Below are 27,830 nucleotides of genomic sequence, written 5' to 3'. Positions count from 1 at the left end.
TTTACAGATGCGGTACATGAGGCACAGAGAGGTTAGGTGACTTTTCCAAAGTCACCCAGCTGATAATTAGTGGAGCCATGATTCAAGTCCAGGGGAGCCAGCGCGAGTCCACACTCTTCACCAGCTTTACATGTCTCTGTGCCAGAGACAGACACACAGCTGTGGCCTGTGGACAGTGGGATACCCGGCCCTAGGGAGAATGCATGAAGCAGGGTGTGTGTTTCAGCCTTCGAATGTTGCAGACACGTCACAGCGGGTGAACAAAGAAGTTGGACAAAGGTAGGGAAGGTGGTAACATGTTCAGATGAAGTGAAAAACCAGGCAAGAAGGTACTGTGTATTTGTTATATGTGATACGTGTTACTTTGTGGACACGTACGTATTTATTTATATGCGATGTGTTATTTGGGAATACCTACGTACATAGTAAAAGTATAACCTCTCCTGGGTATAGTAATGCTAGATTCAGGAAGCAATGATCTGTGCAGAGGAGGGAGGGGTCAGAGTGGGGGAGAGAGATGCTGGGAGCATCGTGTTTATCTTTTTGATTTATTAAAAATAAAACAGACCTGGAGCAAACCTTGCAGGTCGTAACAGGTGGCGTGACCTGCGTGGTGGGTACATGAGTACTGGCTGTGTTACTTCTTTGGGTATACGTGACATATTCTGTAACGAAGCTTAAACAGCCGTAAGTTTGCGAAGTTTTCAAATGAACGTGCCTACATACATTTAAAAGTAGTGCGTGTGTGAGCGAGAGAGACCTCCTGGTTTCTTCCCACCTCAGCCTGCGTGGTGCACACAGTGTCAGCCCCACTCCGTTCCTGCAAGACTCTCCCAGGGACCACGGCACTGAGGATCCGGGGTGCAGCTGGGGCGGTGGGGTCTGGAGGCTGTTACGGGTGGGAAAGTTGGGGGGTGTCCGCCCTGCGTGTTCATTTCCAAGCGGCAGAGCTTCCGGGGATATGGAGCCCCAGAGACACAGGTCGTGTTTGGTGGGAGTTCATCAGGCGGGATGTCTGCATGAGACTCTGAATCAAGTGCACGTTTGGAAGTTCAGTCGGTCGTCGCAGACGGTTCCTCTGGGGCCAGAGAGCTTTTGTTTAGTTTCGTTGAATGCACAAGGGAGACCGTCCTACACGCAAAGAGTAGCATGGGGAGTTTCTGCCAGAAGCAGCCAACGTGACATTAGGAAAAATGATTGTAAGGCAGCAAATGCCAACTTGAGTCAGTAGGAGGAAAAGTAGGCAGGAGTTCAAAAGGTCCAGCGGGGTGGGTGAGAGGGTCAGGGACTGTAATTTACCAGGGGAAGGAGGCAGAGGTCAGCAGCCGCTCTCGAGCCTTTCTGCTTCTGTCCAAGCAAGTACGTCATCTATAGCCCTCCTGCGTCATCTGAAAGGTGATGCAAAGGGTCTGGGGTTACCAAGGGGACCTCGGAGGGCCCACAGTGGGGGGGGGGTCACATTCTGCCCCAGCCACAGGGGCCAACTGGGGGACAGCTTCCAGCTTCACCCCATGTCTACCTGGAACTGGGTCTTAAATCAGAATCTGAGGAGCCAGGTTTGCGCAGTGACGTCCGCAACCCCAGATGACATCTTGGGAAAGTCCGCTAGCTTTCCTCCCCTGGGCACCCGTTCTGGGCAGGACTTTCTACAGTGGTGAGAATGATGCTGAGCCCGCGGGGCTTCTGCGATGGGAAACACTGTATTTCTGTGATGGAGCAGCCACCTTCCAGGGCAGCAGCTGTGTGCTCCTGCCCTCCCCTGTCCTCCCAGCCCTCACCGCCATGGGGCCCCCCTGAAAACCCTGGTGTTTTCACCGACTGTGTAGACACCAAAGGGATGTCGGGGAAAGGAGACCTGACCCCTTCGTTCACCCTTCTCATTCCCCAAGAGGCAGCTGGGGCTCTCCCTTCATCAGAGCTCTAGCCAGACCTCACAGTCCCCCGGGGCCACCACCCCCTGCTGTCCCTGTGACACCCTGCGGCCCCTCCTTCCTGTCTCAGTTTCCCTGCCATGGGCCTCCCTCTGAGGGTGCCCTCCACCACCCCCCATCATCTAGCCTCTCTCTCACACCTCCTGTCTCCAGGCCCCTCTCCCTGGGGCCTGTCCCCTCCCCAGGCCCCTCTCCCGTGGCCTGTCCCCTCCCCAGGCCCCTGTCTTGGCCTGCTGCTCGCTTCCTTCCTGCTCCTGCACTTGGGTGGGGACACAACCCGCTCCACACGGCCACCGCCCTGTGAGATTTACAACACTGTTACCACTCCTAAGGAGACCCCTATAGCCTGAAGCTCCCTGTGTCTCCCCAGATGCCCAGACCTGGGTCACCAATTACCTGCCTTCTGCCTTGCATTTGCCTTCACTTTCACCTCCCCTCTCAAGCCCCCGGCGGGCCTTTTGCTTCTCGTCCCCCTGCTGCCCCCACCCCGATTCTCATCATCCCTGCTGCCCCCCCGCCCCCTGAAAGCACAGCTCCCATGTCCATTTCCCCCGGTGAACACCTTCTGTGATGTCCCACCCGGGGACACACGTGCCTTCCTGCCCACGGGCTGCTGCTTCCCAGCCCTGCCGCTGTGCCACTGCCGTCCCGGAGCCGTAAGGTGCCCCCCTCGGCCGTCCTCCTCTCCTCACGTCATCTCAGGTCTGCTCCTGCCTCCTCGTGCCACATCCTGCCTCCTCATAGCCACTTGCACCCCCTCATACCTCCTTACACCCCTCACACCCCCTCACACCTCCCTATACTTCCCTACACCCGTTCACACCCCCTCAAATCACTCATGCCTCTCCACACCTCTGCCCTCCTCACATCACTGGCATGTCTGTGTCTGGTTGTGAGTTTCTGGAGGTCAGGGGCCAACTTTTCTCCATCTTATATTTCTTGAGTCCGGATTCCGTGCACCATGTCCGGTGACCTGATGTGAACGCCATCAATCTGAAAGCGGGAATGACACGGATTTTTGTCTGGTCTCAGATTTTCCTTAGCTATTCACACAGTCCCTGACTTCCTCCTCTCTGATTTTATGGGTCTGGCTTTGTACTGAGCAGGCAGGGCCTCTGCCGTCAGGAGCACCATAAAATAGGCAAGGATAATTAATCTTTGTGTGCCTGCCCTTCAGGAGCTGTCTCCTCTCCCGACCGAGTTCCTGCCGAGGTCAGCGGGAGCTAGCAGTGGCCTGGAGGAGATGGGCAGCCTGATAAGGGATCCCTGGCGGGCCAGAGAGCAGGGATTACCCAGAATGCTTAGCTCCACTTCTGGGCACTAACCAACCTTTAATGACGTCTCTTGGAGCACAGATTGGATTAGGGGTGAGTGGAAGAGTTTGGATTTATTTTGCTGGAAATTTGGTCCGGACATTTATGCACTTTTCATTAATGGAGGCAGAAACTGTGCTGTAAAAGATGTACACGTACGTGTATTTATATGCACATGTGTGTTTGTATGTGTGTGTACTTGTGTGGGGGGTGGTGTATAATAATGGAATGTATATATTGCGCTTTAAAATGGCAGGAATTTAAATACAGCTTTAAGGAACTTGACTTTTGGAGGATTAACTTGAAGGATAAAGGAAGATGTTCTCAGCATGGCTTGACTAGATTCAATTGCATTCGAGGCACACACTCATCACAAATTGTCAGCAGCGGGTTGAGTTTTTACAAGTCATGGACAAGCCTTGTATTTTGATGTGGTTATCACCTTGGCTTTGAGTTTAGAGAGGATCAGATGATTTACGATCAGATTGTGCCTTTCCCTGGTGATGACCTTGTCCCTCCCGGCAAGGCGGGAGTTTGAGTTTTGTGGGGTTTCCCCCTCTTTTATTGCACAAGTCATTCCGTGGTCCCTCAGGGTGGAACCCCTCACCCACGGGCCCCCGTGCTCAGCGCACTCCTTGGCTGCTGTCTGTGTTTAAGGGGAAAAAGTCTGAGTATCATTTAAAAGTTATCCTTCCTTCTTGTTTGTTGTGACTATTATTATTGCCATCATTACTCTAAGTCCGCAGTGAACAGTCCATGCTTAGTGCCGAACTCTTTTCCCGAACTCTCTTCCCGAACTCTTTTCCCTGGAACACTTATTCAGAAGACCTTACGTGGCCAAGTAAGTTTGGAAAACTGTTGCCTACCGTATGTTTTGCTCAAAGATTTACAGCAGATCGGAGTCTTTTCCAGACTCTGGGACGTTCCTGCAGGGAAAAACTGTTTAGCCTAGCAGTTCCTAAACGTGTTTGATCCCGTGACATTTATTTCCCTAACACTGATGAATTCTCAGTTCTGTGGGAACACCTTGGAAAGCTGTGCCTCCGAGGAAATTTCTTAGAAGCGGAACTGTTGGAGCAAAGCGTGTGACTGCTTATGAGGCTTGCATCCTGGACCGAGTTTTTGATGGTCGCGGCTGGGCACGCCGCCCCTCACCACGCTCCGAGGGGGGTGTTCTGGGGTCCAGGCTGGCCTCGGAGGCAGTCCCCCCCGCACCTGACTCTGTGCAGTCTACGAACGTATGCAGGCGAGCTACAGAGGCAGGGGGCTGTGGGAAGTGGAGAAACGTCTGTTTGGTTTGTAAAGAAGGTGGGCAGGTGGGGACTCCTTCCGCGCATCCAGCCTGAAGGCCCAGCACTGGCTGGTGGTGGGAGCAGCAGGGAGCCCTGGTCGCCTGAGTTGACCCTGATCCACCCAGACTCCCTCCTGTTGTCTCTGAGCCACCAGGAGCTGCAAGGACCAGAGGGGGCAGTACTCCGGGCGAGACAAGAGGAGGCCGAGGTGCCCACCGCTGGAGCCCATGGCTTGCATGTCGGCTCCCAGCGCTCAGACCCGCTGAGGCCAGAGCCTCTTTCTGGTCTGCGTCCCATCTTGTCTCCTCTGGGTGTCTCCCCTCCAGCTGTAGGTCTGTTGAAGGCACTTGGCACAGAGCCGAGTCCACAGGATGCGACCACCTAGTCGTGCCCCGTCCGGGGGACGCTATCCCATGGAGTGCCCTTGGGCCATGCCCGGGAGCACCGGGATAGGCCCGGTGTGTACGAGTAAACTGAGTCACTCAGGCCGAAGTTACCTGCCGCTGACCAAGCCCCACTAAGTGTGGCACAACATTAAAAATGTTTGCACATTGACTTGACAAGGTCAGGCACTTTTTCAAAATATTGTAGTTTCGGGACACCTGGGTGGCTCAGTTGGTTCAGGGTCCAAGTTTGTGAGTTTGAGCCTGGCATCAGCCTCTGCTCTGACAGTGGAGAGCCTGCTTGAGATTCTCTCTCTCCTCCTCTCTCTGCCTCTCCCCTACTCGTTCTCTCTCTCTCTCTCTCTCAAAATAAGTAAATAAACTTCATAAAAAAAATACTGTGGTTTTTTCCACACTTTGATATCTATGAATTCTTAATTTTTATTATTATTATATTTTTAGATGTATGTTTATTTTTGAGAGAGAGACAGAGCACAAATGGGGGAGGGGCAGAGAGAGAGGGAGACAGAGAATCTGAAGCAGGCTCCAGGCTCTGAGCGGTCAGCACAGAGCCCGATGCGGGGCTCGAACTCAGAAGCCATGAGATCATGACCTGAGCCGAAGTCAGACGCTTAACCGACTGAGCCACCTGAAAATGTGTTTTAAAAGGAGGGTTGGTAGTTCTGCTGATTGTAAAGTCTGTGGGAACAGGTGTGGTCCCTCCTCCCCCAGATACAGAGTCTGTGCCTGAGGGTCCCCGTTGGCAGCCTGTTATTGGAGACTTGAGGGAGGGCAGGAGTGTATATGTCTGGGGGGCTGTCCACGGGCCCTGAGCATCCCCTGATCTTTGTTCTTTGCATCATACCTCTCAGTGTCGTGTGATTCTCGTGGTGGCCTCTTCCAGTGTGTTTTAAATTGATGATTGCCGAGCTATTCAAGAGTAGCGCTTTTTCTCAGGAGGTGGTCCTTGGACTAGCTGGATCAGAATCACCTGGGGTCGGGAATGTATTAAAATGCGGATTCCTGGGCCCCTCCCCAGACCCACCAGGTTGGCACCTCTAAGGGTGGGGCTGTGGGATTTGCATCTTTAACAAGTTCCCTGGGTGATTTTTTTTTTCTTTTAATTGAAATATAGTTGACACACAATGTTACGTTAGTTTTCCAGAGTACAACATAGTGATTCGACAAGTCTGTACACTACTCTGGGCTCCCCATGGCGAGCATAGTGACCGTCCCCATACCACGTTATTACCTCATTTACTGTCTTCCCTATGCTGTACTTTTCATCTCTGTAACTTACTAATTTTCTAACTGGGAGCTTATACTTCTGAATATCCCCTTCACCAATTTTGCCCATCCCCCCCCCCCCCCCCCCCCAGTTCTCTGCATGTAAGAGTCTGCTTGTCTGTTGTTGTTTTGCTTTTTCAGATTCCACATCTGTATGAAATCACACGGTGTTGGTCTTTCTCTTTTCTCTGACCTATTTCACTTAGCATAATACCCTATAGGTCCGTCCATGTTGTCGCAAATGGCAAGATTTTTTGCTTTTTTATGGTCAAGAAATGTTCCATTGTGTATGCATACCACTTCTTTATCCGTTCATCTGTCAGTGGGCATTTAGGTTGCTTCTGTATCTTGGCTATTGGAAATAATCCTGCAGTAAGCATAGGGGTGCGTGTTATCTTTTCAGAGTAGTATTTTTGTTTTCTTTGGGTAAATACTCAGTAGTGGAATTAGTGGATTGTATGATACTTTTTTTAATGTTTTGGAGGATTTCTATACTGTTTTCCACAGTGGTGGAGAGAGGGCATTAACTACTGAAGGTCCTCAGAAGAAGGCCTTTTAGAAGGCTCCCAGAGGGAAATTGCATACGTGTTCTGGGAACTGGCCCTTAGAGCCATCACGGAGGCTCCGTTGTGCTGCATCCGCAGACTTGGCCAGGCACTTGGGATCCACCGAGGAATTTCCTGGGATTACTTTCAGATATCCCTCTTGCAAACGGATTTCTCACTGCGTCTTCCTCAGACCCGGGGGTTCGGGGGGGGGGGGGCGCCAATATTTAACCTGTGTGACCTCTCAGATCCCAGAGCTGCCCCCGCACCCCCCCCCCCAACTATGCCCACCCGTTCTCCCTTTGCCCCTCCTTCACTCTTTCCAGCTCTGGCAACGTATCTGCCCCTTAGATATTTTCAGGAACTGAGCAAAATCCACGAGACGTCCCAAGTACAAAGAGAGCTGCGAAGCTGGAGAGCATGTTCGGGAGCTCGGTGCAGAGGGGCTCGCTCGGTAGCGGGGAATGCGGGGCTTCCCATACTCCCCATCCACGGCAAGGTCATCCCTGGAAAAGGGTCGCCCCTTCTCTACTCTCCCATACCCTCCCTTCTCCCAGAGTCACCCCCGCCCTGCAAACACCACGGGTCCAGGAGAGCCAGGGCATGGGCTCGTGTGCTGCAGTGTCCTAGCCCCGCGCGGTCCCCGGGACCCGAGCCGAGCTTGTCCCCGAAGCCCCTGCGCGCATGCGCACTACGTGTCGTGGCCGTGTCGCGGCTGGGCTGAAGGGAGCTGCCGCCTGCTTTCTCTGCTCATCGCCTCTCAGAGTCTCTGCCAGGCCGGCCGCTGCACCCTGCATGGACGCATTAGCAATTGTGCAGGACGCAAAAGTTGTGGTGAATTCCCAACACGTGACCTTTCTCCTATAGATAATGGTTGTTTGATGCTTCTAGAGACCAGGGACATTAACAAAGTGGGCTGCAAAGTGTGAGGCCTGGGTGCGTGGATGCTTATGTTCAGACAGCATGAATTTGGTGCCAGTGAAAATTCTAATAAAGGGTAAGGGTAGACTGTTTATCTCTGGTGGGAGTATGGGCTCAAATATGAGTCTTTATTAAATTTTTTTAATGTTTATTTTTTAGAGAGAGAGAATGCGAGTGGGTTGGGGCAGAGAGAGAGGGAGGCACAGAATCCGAAGCAGGCTCCAGGCACAGAGCTTGATGTGGGGCTCGAACTCAGGAGCTGTGAGATCATGACCTGAGCCGAAGTCGGCCGCTCAACCAACTGAGCCACCCAGGCGCCCTTCAAATATGAATCTTATCATAAGAGAAACACCTTGGCACTGGTAGACCAGTAATACCTTTACATTTTCTCCCCTTTTTACCATTTTCATCATTAAAAAAAATTTTTTTTTAAGTTTTATTTACTTTTGAGAGAGAGAGAGAGAGAGAGAACAAGGTTGGGGGCAGAGAGAGAACCCCCAGCAGGCTCCATACTGTCAGCATGGAGCCTGTTGCAGGGCTTGAACTCACCAACCGTGAGATCATGACCTGAATCAAAACGAAAAGTCAGATGCTGAACTGACTGAGCCACCCAGGTGTCCCCCCACTCCCATTTTCACCATTTTTAAATACCTTTGTCTTGAAAATTGTATGGATGGCTTAAAAAATCTTTAGCTTAACAAACATTCTCACAAAGCAGATCTCTGCATTTCAGAAGCTGTGCCCTGGCACCTGGGTATAAAGGGAAAGGGGCGTTCAAGCGATGATGTTGGTTTGTTGGTGTCAATGTATCGCATCCCAACCCGCCATGTTGTTCTGTCATTGCAGGTGATTTTCAAAGCCAAGTCAAAATATTCTCCAGAATTACTCAAATACCGGTAAGTACCCCGGGGGAATTTCCATCCGCGTCCAGCAACTATGTTTTTGACTATTTAGTACTCGGCGGGGCACCCTGAGGCAGAAATGTAGTCCTCGTCCTTGAGAACCAAACACTCTGTAAAGAGGTCCTTAAACAACACAAAAATTCACAGAATCAGGCAAAGCAGTGGTTGTTCAGGAGCAGGAGCAGTCTCTGCCTCGGGCTCTGTGCACTGTGAGAGTCACGGGAGTTTTGTATTGCAAAACGATCGCCTCAGTAAGTCTAGTTAACCTGCGTTACCATCCATGGTTACAAAAATTGTTGTTTCTTGTGATGAGGACTTTTAAGGTCATGGAAGTGCATATTTTGATCTCCCCTTTTATATCCAAGAAAACTGAAATTGAGGAAGTGATACGACAGTACTCAGATCAAGAGACAAGTCTTGGCCACGTTTCTTTTTTTTTAGCTCATCTTGATGTCTTTGTTCACTACTTTGTGCATGTTTCTACCAGACTACTCAACTGGGATTTTAGGGTCCACCATGAAATAATGTTATTATTATATAATAACAATAATAATAATAATAATAATAATAAATATTATATAATAGTAAATATAATATAATATAATATAATATAATATAATATAATATAATATAATATAATATAATATAATAATATTATTATAATAAGGAGAACCATTTAAAGGAGCAGTTCCCAAGTTAACTTCTCCGGAAGCAAAGTACCTGGCCTTTCCTCCGCACCCATAATCTCTGCCTCCATCCTCTTGACTCTGGAAATGTAGATCAGCTGTGGGGACTGGGGAGCCAAGAATGCATGAAGATTGGGGTGGAGGAAGAATGTTCTGATTGGATCACGGAGCTGGTCTTGTCTTGGAAGCAGTTGGTTGAGCCTGGGGTAGTAAGGTGTCTTCTCGAAGTGAAATCCCAAAGCACTGGTCAGAAAATTTTCAGCCTGAGCACTTGGGGGATGGGATTCCTTTCGGTGAGAAGACGAGTGTGTGGGGACTGTACTTGATTCTGGAACCAAAGTGCAGACAGTAGGATAGGCTGTTTCCAGTGGGAGGGGATTTGCAGAAATGAAGGGAGGAGACCAGGAGAAACCCGGCTGGATGCGATGCTTGGGCTGGAGAAGGCATAAGAGTTTCTTGAAGCCAGGAAGGGTAAGGTTTCAGTGGGAGAAGCCTGTTAACTCCGGTCTAATAATAAATCCTCAGAGTTATTCGAGTTTATCTCTTCTATCTCCTCTGCTTGATTCCCCATTTCCTTAAGCCAGATGCCCCTGCAGACATTTCAGGCCATGATTTATCCCTTGAGATGCTTTGATACATTGGCTTGTAAATAGACTGGCTTTTCTAATTGAATCATGACTCATTTGAAATGAAACAGTAGCCCTTAGTCTAGAACTAGTTGCAACTCCTCACCCCAAGCTACTCCCATAGCAGTTCGATGTTGTTGTTGTTTTTTAAGTTTATTTATTTATTTTGAGAGGGAGGGAGGGAGGGGCAGAGAGAGGAAGAGAGGAAGAGAGAATCCCAAGCAAGCACTGTCAGTGCAGAGCCCGATGCAGGGCTTGAACCTACGGGGCTGGGTGCTCGAGAACGCTTTGACTTTAAGCCTTTTATTTATTTTTTTTTTAATTAATTTTTTTTTGACGTTTATTTATTTTTGAGACAGAGAGAGACACAGCATGAACGGGGGAGGGGCAGAGAGAGAGGGAGACACAGAATCGGAAGCAGGCTCCAGGCTCTGAACCATCAGCCCAGAGCCCGACGTGGGGCTCGAACTCGCGGACCGCGAGATCGTGACCTGAGCTGAAGTCGGACGCTTAACCGACTGAGCCACCCAGGCGCCCCGACTTTAAGCCTTTTAAACTGTTTTCCCTCCACCTTTGATTTTTTTTTGTTGTTGGTAAGTAAAAATGTAATGAGCCAGGCTTTGCTTTTCCGGTTCTGTAAGGAATCTGAGATCTAAGAAGAGAAATGGAAACGACGCTCTCTAATCTGTTAGCGCCATCCCCTCCCCGAAGGAGGTAGCCAAGGTAGCAAAGTTCTGTCGTGTTGCATTAGCTGGCACTTCTGTCCCCAGGCCCGTGTGGGCAGGACTCTAGGAGCCACCTCAAAGGCTCACCGTCTCTGCGCTTGGGGACTAGCCAGAAGCTGATCCCTCTGGGCTCATGAGCAAAGTCGTCTTCCCAGATGCAGGGCCCCACTGATTTTCTTCTCCTTTGGCCTTTTTTCTCATCATAGGCTGTTTATCCTGACCCTATGGTTTGAATTGAAAGGCAGTAATTCTGGGGGAGAGTGTACAATGTTGTTGCCATGGAAACACACATTTGCCCTAGGATCTGTTCTGCACCCCTGCCCACCACCTAAATCTCTTTTCTGCAGAGCTGCAGACCCAGGAGGAAAAGTGAAGTTTTGTAAGCGTTTTTTTTTTTTTTTTTTTGTAAAAAATGATAAAATAGAAAAAGATTGAAAGTTTGGAATGTGGACCTGTGGAAAGAAAGAAACCAAATCTACTGAGCTCCCCCACTCTCCTCCCCACATAACCCCCCTCCAGCCCTGAGGAAACACAGTGATGTTTTCCATCATAGGTTTTCATATACATTTCCCAGGACGGAGTTGTTTTACCACATTGACGATTTAGCTGACTTTTACCTTAATGTTGGAGCAAAAGTACTTTTTCCATATTGTTTCACGTCTCACAACACAGCTCATTTAAGATAAAAACAGGCTTCGGTGCATCTGGGTGGCTCAGTCGGTTAAGCATCGGACTTCGGCCCAAGTCGTGATCTCACAGTTTGTGGGTTCGAGCCCTGCATGGGGCTCTGTTCTCTCAGCACAGAGCCTGCTTCATATGCTCGCTCTCTCTCTCTTTCTGCCTCTCCCCACCCCCCGTCTCAAAAATAAATAAACATTAAAAAGAGAAAAAAGACAATAACAGGTTTCTGTTTGGCAGGTGGTCTTAGAAGCACTCAGAGCAGGCCGGGATAGAAATTACGGGGCAGGAAGGTTTTAGGCAGAAAGATCAGCTTGGGTAAAGACAGGGGGAGATGGGGACATCTGTGGGCTTCACGACAACACACAGACTGGCTTAATTAGCATGTGGGGCACCCACCGATTGACCTGGCTCTGTAGACTGATTGGGAGTGTGGCGGAGTAGAGGGTTTAGGGTGGGGTTTAGGGTGAGGGTCAATCTGGACACCAGCTCATTGGTTCTAGACAGAAGGCATGGGACCATGTGGTTGGTGAGGACGGGGAGGGGGGCACACCGGGGAGCAGGAATAAAGAATCTGTTGACTTTGACAGCTCAGTAAACCGGGGTTGTAATCAAGGAAGATCTTTATAGTTTAGGAGTCTGCAAAAAAAATGACGGTGCCTTTCATAGAAACAGGAAAAGAGAGAAGTGCTGGAGGAGGACCGTCGGGAATTAGGCTTGGACACGGTCTGAGGTGACAGGGTGGCAGCTGTTTGGAATGTGGGTCTGGTCGTAGGACGGGGGCAGTGGCTCAAGACGAGATCTTTATGAACCTGGTCGTACAGAAGCTGTAAGAGTGAACGTATTTCCCAGGGAACGGGGGGTAGAGGAAAGAGCCAAGGATGTCATCACTTTGGGGGAGGAAGGGGAGGAAGAGGAACCAGCGGCTATCCAAGGGGCAGGCTCAGACAGGGGAACGTGAGGCAGGTGAGGGCTGTGGAGTGATGGACAAGGGAGCACCAGGAAGGTGGGGCAAGATGGCGGCCGAGAGTTGGCACCTTTGGGTTTGATGAGTGGGTCATGGGGGCCTGGGAGAACGTGGGGTCGGCAGGGGAGGACCTGCGGAGGAAGGAATGACAGGAAGAGGCAAAGACTCTGTGGACAATAGGAGAGGCTGGGGTGAGACCTTGAGGCTCCGTGGGGTGAGGACAGAGGAGAAACCAGAAGGGGCAGGACCCTTCTGCTGGATTCCCACAGCAGCTCTTTGAGGCAGAATAGGAATCCTCGTCTCTGTTTGCCGGATAAGGACACGCAGCCCAGAGTGGCCCAGAGACTCGCCTGACGTCTCAGCTCCATGTGTCGCCCACACCCTTCTTCTCTGGGTCACGCCAGGCAGGTGAGGGCAGGGCAGGGTGATGGAAAGGAGGGAGGGTGTGGCGGAGGCTTGGTTGCAAACCCAAGGTGGAAACGTGTGGCAGGGAGGCACCCCATACCAGCTGCCCTGGGTGCCACACGGTCAGTGTTGAGTCATGTCTGGCTTCCTCACCCTTTACTTACACTCTCTTTCTCCCTCTGCCCCTCCCTCCGTGGGTCCCGTCAGTGCCATGAGGTCCGGAGCTGGGACTACGATCCGGGATTCTGGGTCCCGGTCTGTAACAGCTCTTGAAGACACCGGTGTCATTCTGTAGCTTCCAGACCACTTGGAGTCGATGGTTTCCATCTTTTGGATTTCCAAATGTAGTCCAGTTAGACCAGTCTGGTTTTGAGCCAAGCAGGTCTGTTCCTTGTTTGCATATCTGCCGAAGGAAGTGAAGGGTATGGACAGTCTTGAAGATAAGCGTGAGGCTGCTGATTTTGGTTCTAGTAAATCCGAGAAGTCTTTCTGTAGGCCTTGCACCAGTCACCCAGGACGTGAGGAGATCTGGGAAGCTACAAGGTAAAACTGACAGCGACCTAGACGTTTTGCATCCGTTCAGCCTCGGGCAAGATGCTTGGGCAGATTTGCATCGCCGCAGAATACTGCCTCAGTAGTGAGTGTTTCCGGGTCAATGTGAGCACCACCCAGACTCCCCCCTCCATCCATGACTTTTTTGGGGGGTACAGCCTTGTATACACACACACTTAGTCCTCAACAACACCCTGCAAAGCAGGTGTTATTTAGTCTGCGTTCAGATGACGAGGCTAAGGCTCCCACGGGGTGGTTTTGCCCAGGGTCACCGAGCGCAGCCTTGTTGGTGCCCCCCTGAGACCCTCCTCCGACCTGGAGCCCATGCGCTTCACTCTCAGCGTGTCCACGTGAGGAGTGAGCGCTCAGCGGGGGATTCAGTCCAGACGTGCGCTGTCCCACCCAGTCCGCATGGCCTCCCGGACGCAGGGAAGGGTGGCTCCGAGGGCACCTTCCTGAGGGTACAACTTGTAGTTTTATCTGTAATTTGTTATTTTTTTTTTATTTTTTTTAACCTTTATTTATTTTTGAGACAGAGAGAGAGACAGAGCATGAACGGGGGAGGGTCAGAGAGAGGGAGACACAGAATCTGAAACAGGCTCCAGGCTCTGAGAAGTCAGCACAGAGCCCGACGCGGGGCTCGAACTCACGGACCGCGAGATCGTGACCTGAGCCGAAGTCGGACGCTTAACCGACTGAGCCACCCAGGCACCCCTTTTATCTGTAATTTGAATCGTGGAACAGCCACCTCCGAAATCTGCCCTCGTAGGTGTTGGATAACTCTGGTACGTTCTGCTTCTGGCAGCCAACCAGAAAATACCGCGGTTTCCTTCTGGATGGATCCAGAACGTACAGCCAGCGTGCAGGCAGCGTCTGACATTTCTCACTGGTCCCTTCCAGGTTACCCCTCTACCTGGCCTCACTCTTCATCAGCCTCGTTTTCCTGTTGGTGAATTTAACCTGTGCGGTGTTGGTGAAGACGGGAAACTGGGAGAGGAAGGTCATTGTCTCCGTGCGTGTGGCCATTAATGACACTCTCTTTGTGCTGTGTGCCGTCTCGCTCTCCATCTGTCTCTACAAAATCTCGAAGATGTCCTTAGCCAACATTTACTTGGAGTCTAAGGTAGGTGGGATGACGGTCAAGATCCCCTCAGTAAACTTACTCTGAAAATAGTTTCCTGGTTGCAAACAGACAACTCAACAAATACCTTTCACACCTGCCCTAGAAATGATTAGCCGTGCCGTGGTTGCCAAAACACAGAGCTGTGTAGTTCGTGAACTTTGTATGCGAGGAGGGTTCCGTTCGAGCTGGCTCAACGGAACCAAGAGTGCAGAATTCCTGGCAGAGAGGTCATCTCTGGCTTATAGATACAGTGTTTAAAGGACTTGGCAGGATTGACTGCGCTGATAATATTCGTAGAAACACACACCCAGTGGCCCCTGTGCTCCAGGCACTTTTATAGAAGATAAGCGTTCTACACGGGGAAGCTAATGTAATCCTCACAAATCCCTGGGGGGAGGTATTATCCCCACTTCATAGACCGGGGGACCAGGGCGCAGAGGTCAGGAGCTCGCCCTGGGTTGCACACTCAGTGGATGCTCAGCTCAACTTGGGACCCGGCAGGCTGGCCCCGGGGTCTTTCAGGTGCGATTCACGCTCCCCTTGGGACCGGCCTGCGTGTCAGGGGATGGTGGACATCCCAGTGTGGACAGCGCCCCCTGGGGTTCAGAACAACGTCTCTCTCCTGCTGACTGGTCAGGGATGGAGGCAGATGCTATGAGAGGGAGGCTCCTGGCCCCTTCCCTCGCTTTGCTGCTGTATGGCACACCCTCCAGTCTCTGTTTTCTCCTTCCTTTCCCTGGAGTTAGAAAGGACAGGGGCGCCTGGGGGGCTCAGACCGTTAAGCTCAGACCGTCTGACTTCAGCTCGGGTCATGATCTCGCGGTTCGTGAGTTCGAGCCCCACGTCGGGCTCTTTGCCGACGGCTCGGAGCCTGGAGCCTGCTTTGGTTCTGTGTCTCCGTCTATCTGCCCCTCCCCCATTCACGCTCTGTCTCTGTCTCTCAAAAATGAATATTAAAAAAAAAGGGGGGGTGTGGATATGCTCCTGGGGCTGTGGTGCCCAGGTGCCCCTGAGCGGCTTGATCCCAAGTTTTCCTTTGTCGAGAAGCTCAGTGAAGTGTGGAGGCCGGGGAGGGGCCCCAGCACACCAGTCACTTGACCTCTGTGGACCTTGGCTTTTCTCATTTGTAAAATGGTTGAGTGACTTCTGACCTTCCGCGACCGTGTCCTGCGGCAGACCCCCTTGGCTGCCTTCTGTGCCCCGAGGCCCAGTTGGCTGCGGTAAATGTTCGGTCTGCAGACTGTGAGGCAGCTCTGTCTCCACAGTGTCGTGTCCTCAGCAGTGACCAATAGATTAAAATCTGTGCCTCTGACTTCAGAAATATAGAGCCGTGGGGCACCTGGGTGGCTCAGTCGGTTAAGCGTCCGACTTCGGCTCAGGTCATGATCTCATGGTCCATGGGTTCGAGCCCCGCGTCGGGCTCTGTGCTGACAGCTCAGCCTGTTTCAGATTCTGTGTCTCCCTCTCTCTGACCCTCCCCTGTTCATGCTCTGTCTCTGTCTCAAAAATAAATAAACATTAAAAAAAAAAAAAATACAGAGCCATCACCAGGCATCCTGTGAGTGGCTGACCTCTTGCAAAATCCCAAAAGACTTCGGTACAACCAGAGTAGTTCCCACTTATAAGTTCTCTCCCTCTATACTTTACCTGTGCGTCCTCTCTCTCTTTCTCTCTCTCTCTCTCTCAAAATAAGTAAACATTAAAAAAAATTTTTTACAGAAAAAAAACCCACAAAAATCAGAATTGTGGTTTTTACAGGAAGGGTTAAATTTCAGACTGCCAAAAGACCATTTAGGTCACCCCTGTGGCAAACAAGCGAATAACCTACTACTGACAAAATAAAATACTATCTCGTTAACTAGTGACTTCCAAATGCAAATCTCAAAAATCGATTTCAGTTTTTTGGTGATGTTTGTCAGCTGTGTTTCTAGCTGGCACCCATTGACTGTAAATCGATAGCTTCCTAAATTGGGGCACAAATCACCAATTTCCATGTAATTCCAAGTCCAGAGTGACACTGCGACTCCAGAGCTTCCGGCTTAGAAGATTCTGGACTTTGAGGCAGCGCTCCCTGCCCAGAGCCACCATCAGCGAGATCGCACTCTCCCAGCTACCATCCTGCTGAGATGGGCTCTCCCTGGGCCACAGGCTGTGCACTGGGCTCATAAGTCAGGGGTCGTCTTGCAAATTGAACAACATAAGCCACTTGACTTTGCATTAAGCAAATAGCCCATATTTAAGGCATCTCCAAATTGACTTCCAGATTTTGAAGCATCTATTTGAAGATAATCTGAAATTTGCAGAGGGGAGGGGCACCTGGGTGGCTCAGTCGGTGAAGCGGCCGACTTCGGCTCAGGTCATGATCTTGCGTTTGTGGGTTCGGGCCTCTCATCAGGCTCTGTGCTGACAGCTCAGAGCGTGGAACCTGTTTCGGATTCTGCGTCTCCCTCTCTCCTGCCCCTCCCCTGCTCATGCTCTGTCTCTCTCACTCTCTCTCAAAAATACATTAAAAAATATTTTTTTTAATTGAAACTTTTTAGGGGGGATGTGGGATGCAATGAAGCTTGGGCTTGGGTCTGATGTCTGAGGGTGGAGGCTTTGATGGGGCTCGTGGGCACCATAGCGCATGCCTCTGAGGCAGTAGGCTGAACACAGGCCGGGTTCCGGGAGGAGGCCGGTGTCCCGGACCCGGATCGGGCGCAGCCCTCATGGCTCCCGCTCTTCCAGGGCTCCTCCGTGTGTCAAGTGACTGCCATCGGAGTGACCGTCATCCTCCTCTACGCCTCCCGGGCCTGCTACAACCTGTTCATCCTCTCGTTTTCTCAGAGCAAGAACGTCCATTCCTTTGATTACGACTGGTACAATGTATCAGACCAGGTCAGTGGGTGCCGGCGATCTGTCACCTGAACGGCGACTCTTTGCTTCGCAGCATCCCATGTGGCAGAGAGGTATAAGCTCCTTGCTTCTGCGGCTAAATAGCTGGGTGACCTTGCCGGTCGCTAACCTGTGTGGTATCTGCATCCTCATCTGTAAAATGGGATCGTAGCACCTGCCTTGTTCCAGCTCACGTTTCTGAGAGAACTAGGGTATATATGTGCACACACACACAGAGACACGCACACACAGACATGCAGGCACACACATGCATACACTTCTCCTTTCTCCTTTCTCCTTTCTGGGGCTCTTGTCAAGCAGTACTTAAAAAAAAATTTAAGTGCTTCCATATAAATGTGAGATGGTTTCCTTAAAGGGTGAAATTTGCCAAGGGAAAACAGAGTGTATGCAGGTTTCAGAAAATACATAAAACCATGACTTAAAAAAAAAATGGAGCCTGTAAACAACATTTGAGGAACTCGAGACAAAAATGACTGGGGTATTAAGGTGTTAGTAAAAGCTCCTTTTAGCAGTTGTCTCCATCTGATATTCTTCTCATTTAATACATCCTAGAAGCTCATAAATTATAAAGCCACAAACAAAGGTAGCGACGTATCATTTGGGATTCTTGTCCAAATGAGAAAGACTGAACGTAAGTCATCCCCTCACTTGGGAAATAGCGACGCTTTGTGCAAATGAGAAAGACTGAACGTAAGTCATCACCTCATTTGGGAACTAGCGACGCTTTGTCCTCAGCCGTGGACGGGGTGCTGGGGACACAAACGTTCACAGACTCCCTCCCTGCCTGGGGGAGCGACTTATGTCCACTGAGGAGAACACACACACAGGCCATTACAAGAGAGAAACAGAACTTCTGTTCTATGACAGGAGACTACTGGATTGAATTGCAAAAGCCCTTAACTTTTCCTGGAAAAATACTGAATATTCAACCATATACAAACGCACTTCTAAAAATCCCAGCGGTGCTCAGAACCTGGGCCGGATTAAGACCCTGGAGGAAGGCACTAAATGACCACAATAAACACGTGAGGACAAAGGGAAATTCAGGACAGGCACATGGAAGGTGTCATAATTAGAAAAGATTAAAACAGCCACCACCACCCAAACCAATTCCACACGTGCAGGATGGTAGAAAGTTGAGCACTGCTGAAGGTGCGCCCTGTTTTGAGAAAATCAAACATAAAAATGTATTTTTCCTGTCGGTGAATTTAACCTGTGCAGTTAGCCAGTGTGTTAGCTAAGGGCAAAGTGGGTTTAGGATAAAATCTAGACAGAGAGGTGTGCCTGGGTGGCTCAGTTCGGTTAAGCGTCCAGCTCTTGGTTTCAGCTCAGGTCATGATCTCACGGTTTGTGGGTTTGAGCCCCACATCGGGCTCTGTGCTGACAGCGTGGGGCCTGCTTGGGGTTCTCTGTCTCCCTCTCTCTCTGTCCCACTCCTGCTCTCTCTCTCAAAATAAATAAATATACTTCAAATACACACACACACACACACACACATACATATAAACTTTAAGCAATAATAAATTAGAGACTTATTCGTAAGACAAAGGCTCTCGTGGAGTAAAATATACATAAAACTTACAATTGTAACCATTTTTAAGTGTACAGATCACTGGCATTAAGCACATTCCCATTGTTGGGCAACCATCACCACCTTCTGTCTCCAGAACTTGTTCATCTTCCCAAACTGAAACTTCATATCCATTAAACAACAGAGATTAGGTTTTAACAAAATAATTATTTCAATTTTTCTTTCAGTTAAGGGCTTCTGGTGATAACAAATTTAAAATACCACGACCTTGAAAGTTCTGTTGTTTTTTTAGGGGGATGGTTGTTCATGAGTAGCTAGACCTGTGGGGTTGCAACTGAGAGAATCTAGGCGCAAATCTAACAGGTGGCCACAAGCTGCCCGCTATTCGTGTAGAATGAATAGAAGGACAGCGTGCTACGGAGATGTAGCAGAGATGGGACTGGAGATGCAAAGCTCGAGAGGGATCCTTCCGAGAGTGGCATGGTTAGTGCTGGTTACTGTACTTCGAATCCCACGTAATGGAGAAGGCAGAAGGATCGAGTTGAGGTGATCGGCCAGCTGTGGCCCGATTTTGGCACACTGTCTAGGTTTGAGATGCTGGCCTCTCTGGTGGAGTTGCCCAGACACGACCATGTGTGCTTCTCACAGGCCGTGTGCCCTGCAGGAAGGGAGGGACGACGCACCAGGCCCATTCAGCTGTCTCACTGGTCCGGACAAACGTCCTGGACTCTGAACAGTTGTTTCCAGACAATCTAGCCTGCGCAATTGATGGGTTGGGGCTCCTGGGTGGCTCAGTTGGTTGAGCATCCGACTCTTGATTTTGGCTTGGGTCACAGTCCTGGGGTTATGGAGCCCATAGGGGATTCTCCTTCTCTCTCTCTCTCTCTGCCCCTCTCCCCCGCTTAAAAAATTCACGTGTTTATCCTAGGGATGAGACAAAGGGTCACAGTTACATGCTGCTCTTAAAAATTGAGGAGGGGGTGACATAACGTCTCATGATTTGATTGCTGAAGGAAAGAAAATCAACTTAAATTCAGGAGACTTAATTAGGATATGAGGAAGATTTTGGAGGCTGGAGTACTAAAACATCAGAGACGGGCAGTTTCTGTCCTTGATTCTCTTGAAGGTGATAATTGTCTCTCCTGTGTGGCTGAAATAAGCCCCCACCTGAGGTCTGGACCATTAGTTTTGCCTGATTTCAGCACGCACATCGTAGCATTAGAATTAGTCTCTGTTCACGTTAGGAAGAATCAGATCAGACTTCTTTCCTCCGCCCTCAGTCTGGTGACTCCATTTCCTCTCTTTTCCGCAGGCGGATCTGAAAAACCAGCTGGGGGATGCCGGATATGTGGTGTTTGGAGTGGTTCTTTTCGTGTGGGAGCTCTTACCCACCACCTTGGTCGTCTACTTCTTCCGAGTTAGAAACCCTACAAAGGACCTTGTGAGTAGACCATTTGATGTTTGCAGAAAAGATCTGCCTCTAGTCACAAAACACGCAATCAGATTTTCTTCTCAGATTTTCAGTAGCGTGCCTCTTCTGTCCTGTCCTGTTATAAAAATTTCCCATGTCTGTCTGTGACTGTCTTTTTGCGTAACTCTTTTCGAGGCAAATTCATTCTTCAGCTAATGCTTTTAGTTGTATCTCAGGCCTTGAGCTAGTGATCAGCTGTTTTTCCTAAAGCAACAACAGTGTCATTAGTATCTTAGCCTTGCCTTGGGGCGAACCCCATCTATAAGCTTTGATTTTAGCAAAAGGGAAATAGAAAATGGGGCTCCAGTTCCTCACCCCGTGTTATGCCGGAGGCGCGGTGATACGGAAACACCGTGAGGAGTGCTGACCCCACTGTCCCAGTTTGGTCCCATTTCTGCTCAGCCAGCTTCATATAAATGTCTTTATGAGGACGGGACAGAACGTGCACGACTTCCCAGAGTGAGGAAACTCCTGGGAGTGTCGGCTTCGTGAATTATTCCAGCCACACTAACCTGGAATTTTGAGTCGCTGATCTATGAAACCCGTGGAAAAGTAGAGTAAGTGGGTCTTGGCCAATGTGAGCCAAGCGTGGGCGGTAAAGAAAGCAGCGATCCGATAACCAGCCCGCCTGAAGCACAGCCTGACCGAGGCCCCCGCAGACCAGGCAGGTGGGCAGTGTTTTTTAGACCTCGGGATCCATTTCCTCCCCTTGCATGATTTTTTAGGAAGCCGCCCTGCACTTCCTCTGACCTTTACTTGATTTGGGAACAGCCAGAGGCGTCTGTACGGTCAGATCCTAAACACTTTGGGGTCACCGGCGAAGAGACAGGACCGGACGGGCAGGCAGCAGATTCTAGGCCGGGAGTCCAGCTGCATTGCCTTCTCTCCTTTCCTGAAGTTTTCTGGGCGCCTTGCTTGCCTGACTGAGGGATAGGGCGGGGTCTCTTAATCACACTCCCGTGCCCAGCGAGGCCTCACCCAGGCATCATGTGCCTTTTCGTCACTTCCCTGTGTTTCAGGGACTTCAGAACTGGGCTCCCTAAGCCCAAGGCAGCCTGAAGGAGAGAGTAGGTGTCCAAATTTAACGAGAGAAAGGCTAACGCGATAGTGTTCGAGGTACTATTTTCTTAAATGAATGCAGAATAATGTCTCAATTTGTACTCTCAGATCTCATTGTCCAGGGAAATAGGTCACCCTTAACATACTCTGTGTAGCTGGGGTTACTTGGTTGTAGTGCCTTGAATAGCTCTGCTGTTGAGAGCATTTTCTAGAGCAGTGGTTCTTAAACTTTTCAGTCTCAGGATACTTTACACGGATTCTTTTTTTTTTTTTTTTTTTTTTATTGATCTGTAACTGACATATCAATATTTCAGGGGTACAGTGTAATGGTTTGATATCTGCATATATTGCAAAATGATCACTGTAAGTCCGGCTGACATCCATCACTGTGTAGTTACAGGGTTTTTTTTTTTCTTGTGATGAGAACTTTCGAGGTCCATGCTCTGAACTACGTTCAAATACGCAGTCCACTATTAGTAACTCTGGACCCCGTGCTATGCGTGACATCCCCAGGACTTACTTCATCACTGGAAGTTTGTACCTCTTGGCCCCCTTCGCCCATTTTGCCCACCCCCTATCCTCCACCTCAGGCCAGCACCCGTCTGATCTTTACATCCATGTGGGTTTTCTTGGTTTACTTTTAGAGTCCACCTAGGTGAGATCTTATGGTATTTATCATTTTCTGTCTGACTTATTTCACTTAACATAACGCCCTCAAGGTTTATCCATGTTGTTGCAAGTGGCAAGATTTTGTTCTTTTTCTTGGTTGAGTAATACTCCGGCGCGAATAGCTTTTCCTTAGCTTTTCATCCATTGATGAACTTTTAGGTGGTTTCCATGTCCTGGCTATTGTCAATAATGCTACAGTGAACACGAGGGTGCATGTGTCTTTTCAAGTTAATGTTTTTTATTTTCTTCAGATAAACAGGTAGAAGTGGAATTGTGGGATTGTAGGGTAGTTCAATTTTAATTTTTTGAGGAACCTCCGTACTGTTTTCCACAGCTGCACCAGTTTGCATTCCCACCAGGAGTGTACAAGGATTTCCTTTTCTTCACATCCTAGCCGATACTTGTTACTTTTTGTCTTTTTCATTGTAGCCATTCTGACAGGTGTGAGGCGGTCGCGCACTGTGGTTTTGATTTGTTTTGATGACTAGTGAGGTTCACATCTTTTCACGTGCCTGTTGGCCATCTGTAGGTCTCTGGGAAAATGCTCAGGTCCTTTGCCTGTTTTTAATTGGGTTTTTGCTATTGAGTTGTAGGAGTTCATATATTTTGGAGATTGGATATATGATTGGATATATTGGATATTTTGGATATTGGATATATGATTTGCAGAAATCTTCTCCTATTCAGTATGTTGTCTTTTCATTTTGTTTATGGTTTCCTTTGCTGTGTGGAAGGAAGCTTTTTAGTTGATGATGTCCCGCTTGTTTGGTTTTGCTTTTGTGTCATTTACTTTTGGTGCCAGATCATTGCCAGGACTGACATCAGGGAGATTACCACCTGTGTTTTCTTTTAGGAGAAGTTTTATGGTTTTGATTCTCACATTCAAGTAGTTAATCCATTTTGAGTTAATTTTTGTATTTAGTATAAGATAGTCGTCCAGTTCCATTCTTTTCCATGTGACTGTCCAGTTTTCCCAACACCATCTATTGAAAAGGCTGTTCTCTTTCCATTATGTATTCATGGTTGCTTTGTTATAAAGTGATTGACCATGTAAGCATGGGGTTCTTTCTGCGCCCTCAGTTCTGTTCCATTGATCTAGGTGTCTGTTTTGTTTTTTTTTTAATTTTTTTTTTAACATTTATTTATTTTTGAGACAGAGACAGAGCATGAACGGGGGAGGGTCAGAGAGAGAGGGAGACACAGAATCCGAAACAGGCTCCAGGCTCTGAGTGGTCAGCACAGAGCCCGACGCGGGGCTCGAACCCACGGACAGTGAGATTGTGACCTGAGCCGAAGTCGGACGCTTAACCGACTGAGCCACCCAGGCGCCCCTCTAGGTGTCTGTTTTTATGGCAATACCGTACTGTTTTGATTACCGTATCTTTGTAATATAGTTTGAAATCAGGGAGCGTGACACAGCTTTGTTCTTCTTTTTCAAGATTGCTTTGGCTCTTAGGGGTTACACCGATAAATTATTGAGCACCCCAGAGGCTCTTGTTTGGAGGTGTGTGTGTGTAATTTAAAACCAGCGGAGCCTGGGTGGCTCAGCTGAGCATCCAACTTCAGCTTAGGTCATGATCTCATAGTTCATGAGTTCAAGCCCTGCATCGGGCTCGCTGCTCTCAGCACAGAGCCTGCTTCAGATCCTCTGTGCCCCCTCTCTCTGCCCCTCCCCCATCTATCCTCTCTCTCTCTCTATCTCTTTCTCGGTCTCCTCTTTCTCTCAAAAATGAATAAACATTAAAAAATGCACTAAAAATAATAAACATTACCCTAATTTTTTTTATGAGAAAGAACATTATCCAAACCAAAATAGAAGAGTAGCATTGTTTTAAACTTGGGGGGGGGGGGGGGGGGTTTGACCTGCTTTTAATAGAAGACATCTGGATTCTGCTTCTGTTGTAATAGGTTGTTTTCGTTGAGTATATGAAGAAAATTCCCCTCACAGAAAGATGTGGTTGCAGTGAAGTGGAGTGTTCTAATAAGTTTGAACGTAATTGTGGATATTTTTCTTTGATACACATCAAAACTGACAAGTTGTGGTTTCTTTTTTTTTATTTTTTATTAAAAAAAATTTTTTTTTTTAACATTTATTTATTTTTGAGACAGAGAGAGACAGAGCATGAACGGGGGAGGGTCAGAGAGAGGGAGACACAGAATCTGAAACAGGCTCCAGGCTCTGAGCTGTCAGCACAGAGCCTGACGCGGGGCTCGAACTCACGGGCCGTGAGATCATGACCTGAGCCGAAGTCAGCCGCTTAACCGACTGAGCCACCCAGGCGCCCCCAAGTTGTGGTTTCTTAAAAGGTACCTGCAGTGTGGACTCTAGAACCATACCAGTGAACTTTCCGGATTGTTGTACACGGACATCCATCAGTTTGTCTTGTGCTTTCAATGGATCTTTTACCCACGCATCATTTGTAATATGCATCAGTCATCAGGAAAACACTGGCTTACTGAGTTATGCAGATCTTCTAAAATTCATTCATTAAATATCACCACTGATCTCATCAGGAAACTCTTTAAGTATTGGGATGCCCTCTAGCTCATGGTGGGGAATACAGGTTTTCCAAAGCTTTAATTTGGGCTTAAAAGCTCAAATTTGATCAGTGACAACAAATACCATCCACACATTCTCTTTCATTTACTTTCAAGCGTCCGTCACATACCCACGTCCAAAAAAGCATGGTCTGAGTTAAGCTGCATAGAAAGAGGTAAACTCACACTGCTGTGAGTCTATTCCCCAAAACAGCTCTCTCACAGCAGAAGCGCCGTGTGCATACGTCCCATTTTGTCACATCACATAGTAAAATGACAGGTCTGAGGGGCACCTGGGTGGCTCAGTCTTTAAGCACCTGACTTTGGCTCAGGTCGTGACCTCATGCTTCATGAGTTCGAGCCCCACATTGGGGGAGCACGAGCCCTGCTTTGGGAAAAAAAAAAAAAAAACACGATCCCTGCTTCAGGTCAGCCCCACTTCTCTCTCTCTTTCTCCCCGCCCCCAAAATAAAAAAGGCCCAAGGGTTAAGATTTAATACAACTAATAACTTCCTCTTTGTCAAAGGCAATCTTTTTTTTTTTTTGAGGGAGAGAAAGCGGGGTGGGGGGCAGAGAGAGAGGGGGGACAGAGGATCTGAAGCTGGCTCTGAGCCGTCAGCACAGAGCCCAGTGCGGGGCTCGAACTCATGAATTGTCAGATGCCCTGAGACAAAGTCGGCTGCTCAACCGCCTGAGCCACCCAGACGCCCCGAAGACCATCTTCACTGGACCTGCTTTACCTGACTGTGCAGTGTGGGGAAGGACGCGGTGATGGCCGGTGCAGTCGATGCCACAGCACTTTGATTCTCCATTAGTGCCAGTGTTGAGACCACGGAAAAGGCAGATTACATCTTAACACACGAGTTATGAAAACAGTCATGACCTTGCAGAAGAAGATCTCCGGGACTTCGAGTCTGTGCACCACACTCACGAGAAGCTCCCACCGACAGTAGCAGATTAGTGAGTTACAGCGACCCTTTATGCCCCCAAGGATATTTTCTCCTAATTTACCGCGAGGAAGTGACTTCAGTACGAACGATGCATGATCCTGAATACAAAAACACCCTCCCTTTTCTACACACGGACTAACTCCAACGAGCAGGTGGCGCGAGTGTCAGACTGGGCTTGGCAAAGCACCAGTGTGCCTAAAACATCCTCAGGCAGAGGACTGCAGAGTTAATGCCATTATTGCGTGCAGAGTTTGCTGGAAGTAGCTAACGGCTGGACGGTGCAGTGCGTGTGCGTGCTGAGCCCGATTCTGATCGGTGCTTTAATCCTTTACCCTCTGTAAACCAACAGTTTACAGTATGGTAAACTGTTACCATACTTAGATGAGGACACTGAGGCTCAGGGTCCACACGGCCAGTCGGAGACAGAGCCGGGACCAAATGCAGTCTGGCTCCCGAGTCCATAATGCTCATTACTGTGGTGAGCGGTGGCTCTCCTTGGCATACGGTTTGGGGCAGCTACATTGCTAATATGCATGGCTCAGTAATAATCTGATTACTGTCTGTAATTCCTGTCGTTGCTTGGAGAAAAAACAGTCTAATGTTGCTTTGGGGCGGGGGGGGGGGGGTGGATTTAAAATACAACTCATGTTTCGTTGACTTTCAAAGCACATGCTGCAGGTGGAGGTGTTTCTTTAAAACGTTATCTACCGCTTGTACCCCTCGTCCAGTCGGTATAAACAAGCCTCTGCACTTGGCATCACTAAAGCCAATGTGACCGTCCTCGCAGTGTGGCTCCCTCCCGTCCCCATGGAGTCCCAAGGGCGCTCAGTGTCAGCACTGACTCTTAGGCCACGTTCCAGACCCAGGTGAGGATCTCCCGGGTAGGTTCAGGGAATCCACGTTTTCAATAAAAAGCACCCCAGGTGATTTGGATGCACTGTGAAGTTTGAGAATCTCGGTATTTTTGTTGTTGCTTAAACAGCTTTAATGGGCTAGAATCCCCATACCGTGCAGTTTCCCCATTTCGTGTCTACAGTTCCGTGGTTTTCGGTGTATTCAGATACGTACGTCCGTCACCACACTTTTGAGAACGTTTTTTATCACCTCAGAAAGAAACCTGTACCCATTAGCTATCACTGCCCATCCCCTGCCCCCAGCCCCTGAGCAACTGTTAATCTGTGTCTATTCATCTCTCTCTTGTGGACTTTCACAGGAACGGGATCATACCGCGCGGTGTTCCGTGACTGGCTTCTTTCCCTCGGCATGACGTTTTCAGGGTTCATCCGTGTTGCAGTATGTGTTAGTACTTTGTTCCTTTTTAGGGCTGAATAACATTTCCTCGTATGGATAGATCACATCTTGTTTATCCAATTACCCATTGTTTCCATTTCTCAGCTTTATAAAAACATTTTTTAATGTTTATTTTTGAGAGATGAAGAGAGAGAGAGTGCAAGCAGGGCAGGGGCAGAGACAGAGTGAGACACAGATTCCAAAGCAGGCTCCAGAGTCTGAGCTGTCAGCACGGAGCACGACGTGGGGCTCGAACTCACGAATCATGAGATCATGACCTGAGCTGAAGTCAGATGTCCAACTGAGCCACCCAGGTGCCCCTCCGTTTCTTAGCTCTCAAGAACAGTGCTTCTGTAAACATTAACGTACAAGTTTCTGTGTGAACATAGGTCTCTATTTCTCTTAAGTATATATCTAGGAATGCAACTGCTAGGTCATGTGGTAACTCTATGTGGAACTTTTTAAAAATTTCAGTATGGTTAACATATAGTGTTGTATTAGTTTCAGGTGTATAATATTGGCAGGTTGACATTCCATCCGTGTCTTAGTGCCCATCAAGATAAGTGTACTTACAATTCCCCTCCCCCATTTCCCCCATCCCCCACCCATCTTCCCTGTGATAACTGTTCTCTATAGTTAAGAGTCTGTTTTTTGGTTTGTTGTTCTTCCCCCCCACCCCTTTGCTCATTTGTTTTGAGTGAAAATCACATGGTATTTGTCTTTCTCCGACTGGTTTATTTTGCTTAGCATAATACTATCTAGCACCATCCATGTTGTTGCAAATGGCAAGAGTTCATTCTTTTTTATGGCTGCATAATATTCCACTGTATATATACACCACATCTTCTTTATCCATTCATCTGTCAGTGGATACTTGGGCTGCTTCCATAATTTGGCTATTGTAAATAATGCTGCAGTAAACATAGGCTTGCATATATCCCTTTGAATTAGCGTTTTTGTATTCCTTTGGTAAATGCCTAGTAGTGCAATTACTGGGTCATGGGGTAGTTCTATTTTTAATTTTTTGAGGGAACTTCCATATTGTTTTCCACAGTGACTACATCAGTTTGCATTGCCACCAACAGCGCACG

General features: G+C 48.8%; 1 protein-coding gene across 2 annotated transcripts in view; it reads left to right on the top strand.

Moving 5' to 3' along the window:
* Positions 1–27,830, top strand: part of GPR137B (G protein-coupled receptor 137B) — a 49,426-nt gene that overhangs the window by 12,801 nt on the left and 8,795 nt on the right. Inside the window, exons 2-5 of one of the 2 annotated variants that reach the window (XM_015539231.2) lie at positions 8,519–8,568; positions 14,114–14,336; positions 17,064–17,213; positions 20,075–20,203. In XM_015539231.2, coding sequence (XP_015394717.2) covers positions 8,519–8,568; positions 14,114–14,336; positions 17,064–17,213; positions 20,075–20,203 — 552 coding nt within the window. The remainder of the gene's footprint in view (positions 1–8,518; positions 8,569–14,113; positions 14,337–17,063; positions 17,214–20,074; positions 20,204–27,830) is intronic. The other variant, XM_042959815.1, reaches the window with a different exon arrangement.

The sequence above is a fragment of the Panthera tigris genome, chromosome D2, assembly GCF_018350195.1.
Source record: "Panthera tigris isolate Pti1 chromosome D2, P.tigris_Pti1_mat1.1, whole genome shotgun sequence".
In the NCBI taxonomy this organism is placed as follows: domain Eukaryota; kingdom Metazoa; phylum Chordata; class Mammalia; order Carnivora; family Felidae; genus Panthera; species Panthera tigris.
The sequence above is the reverse complement of the archived record's forward strand: the minus strand, read 5'-3'. Positions and strand labels throughout refer to the sequence as shown.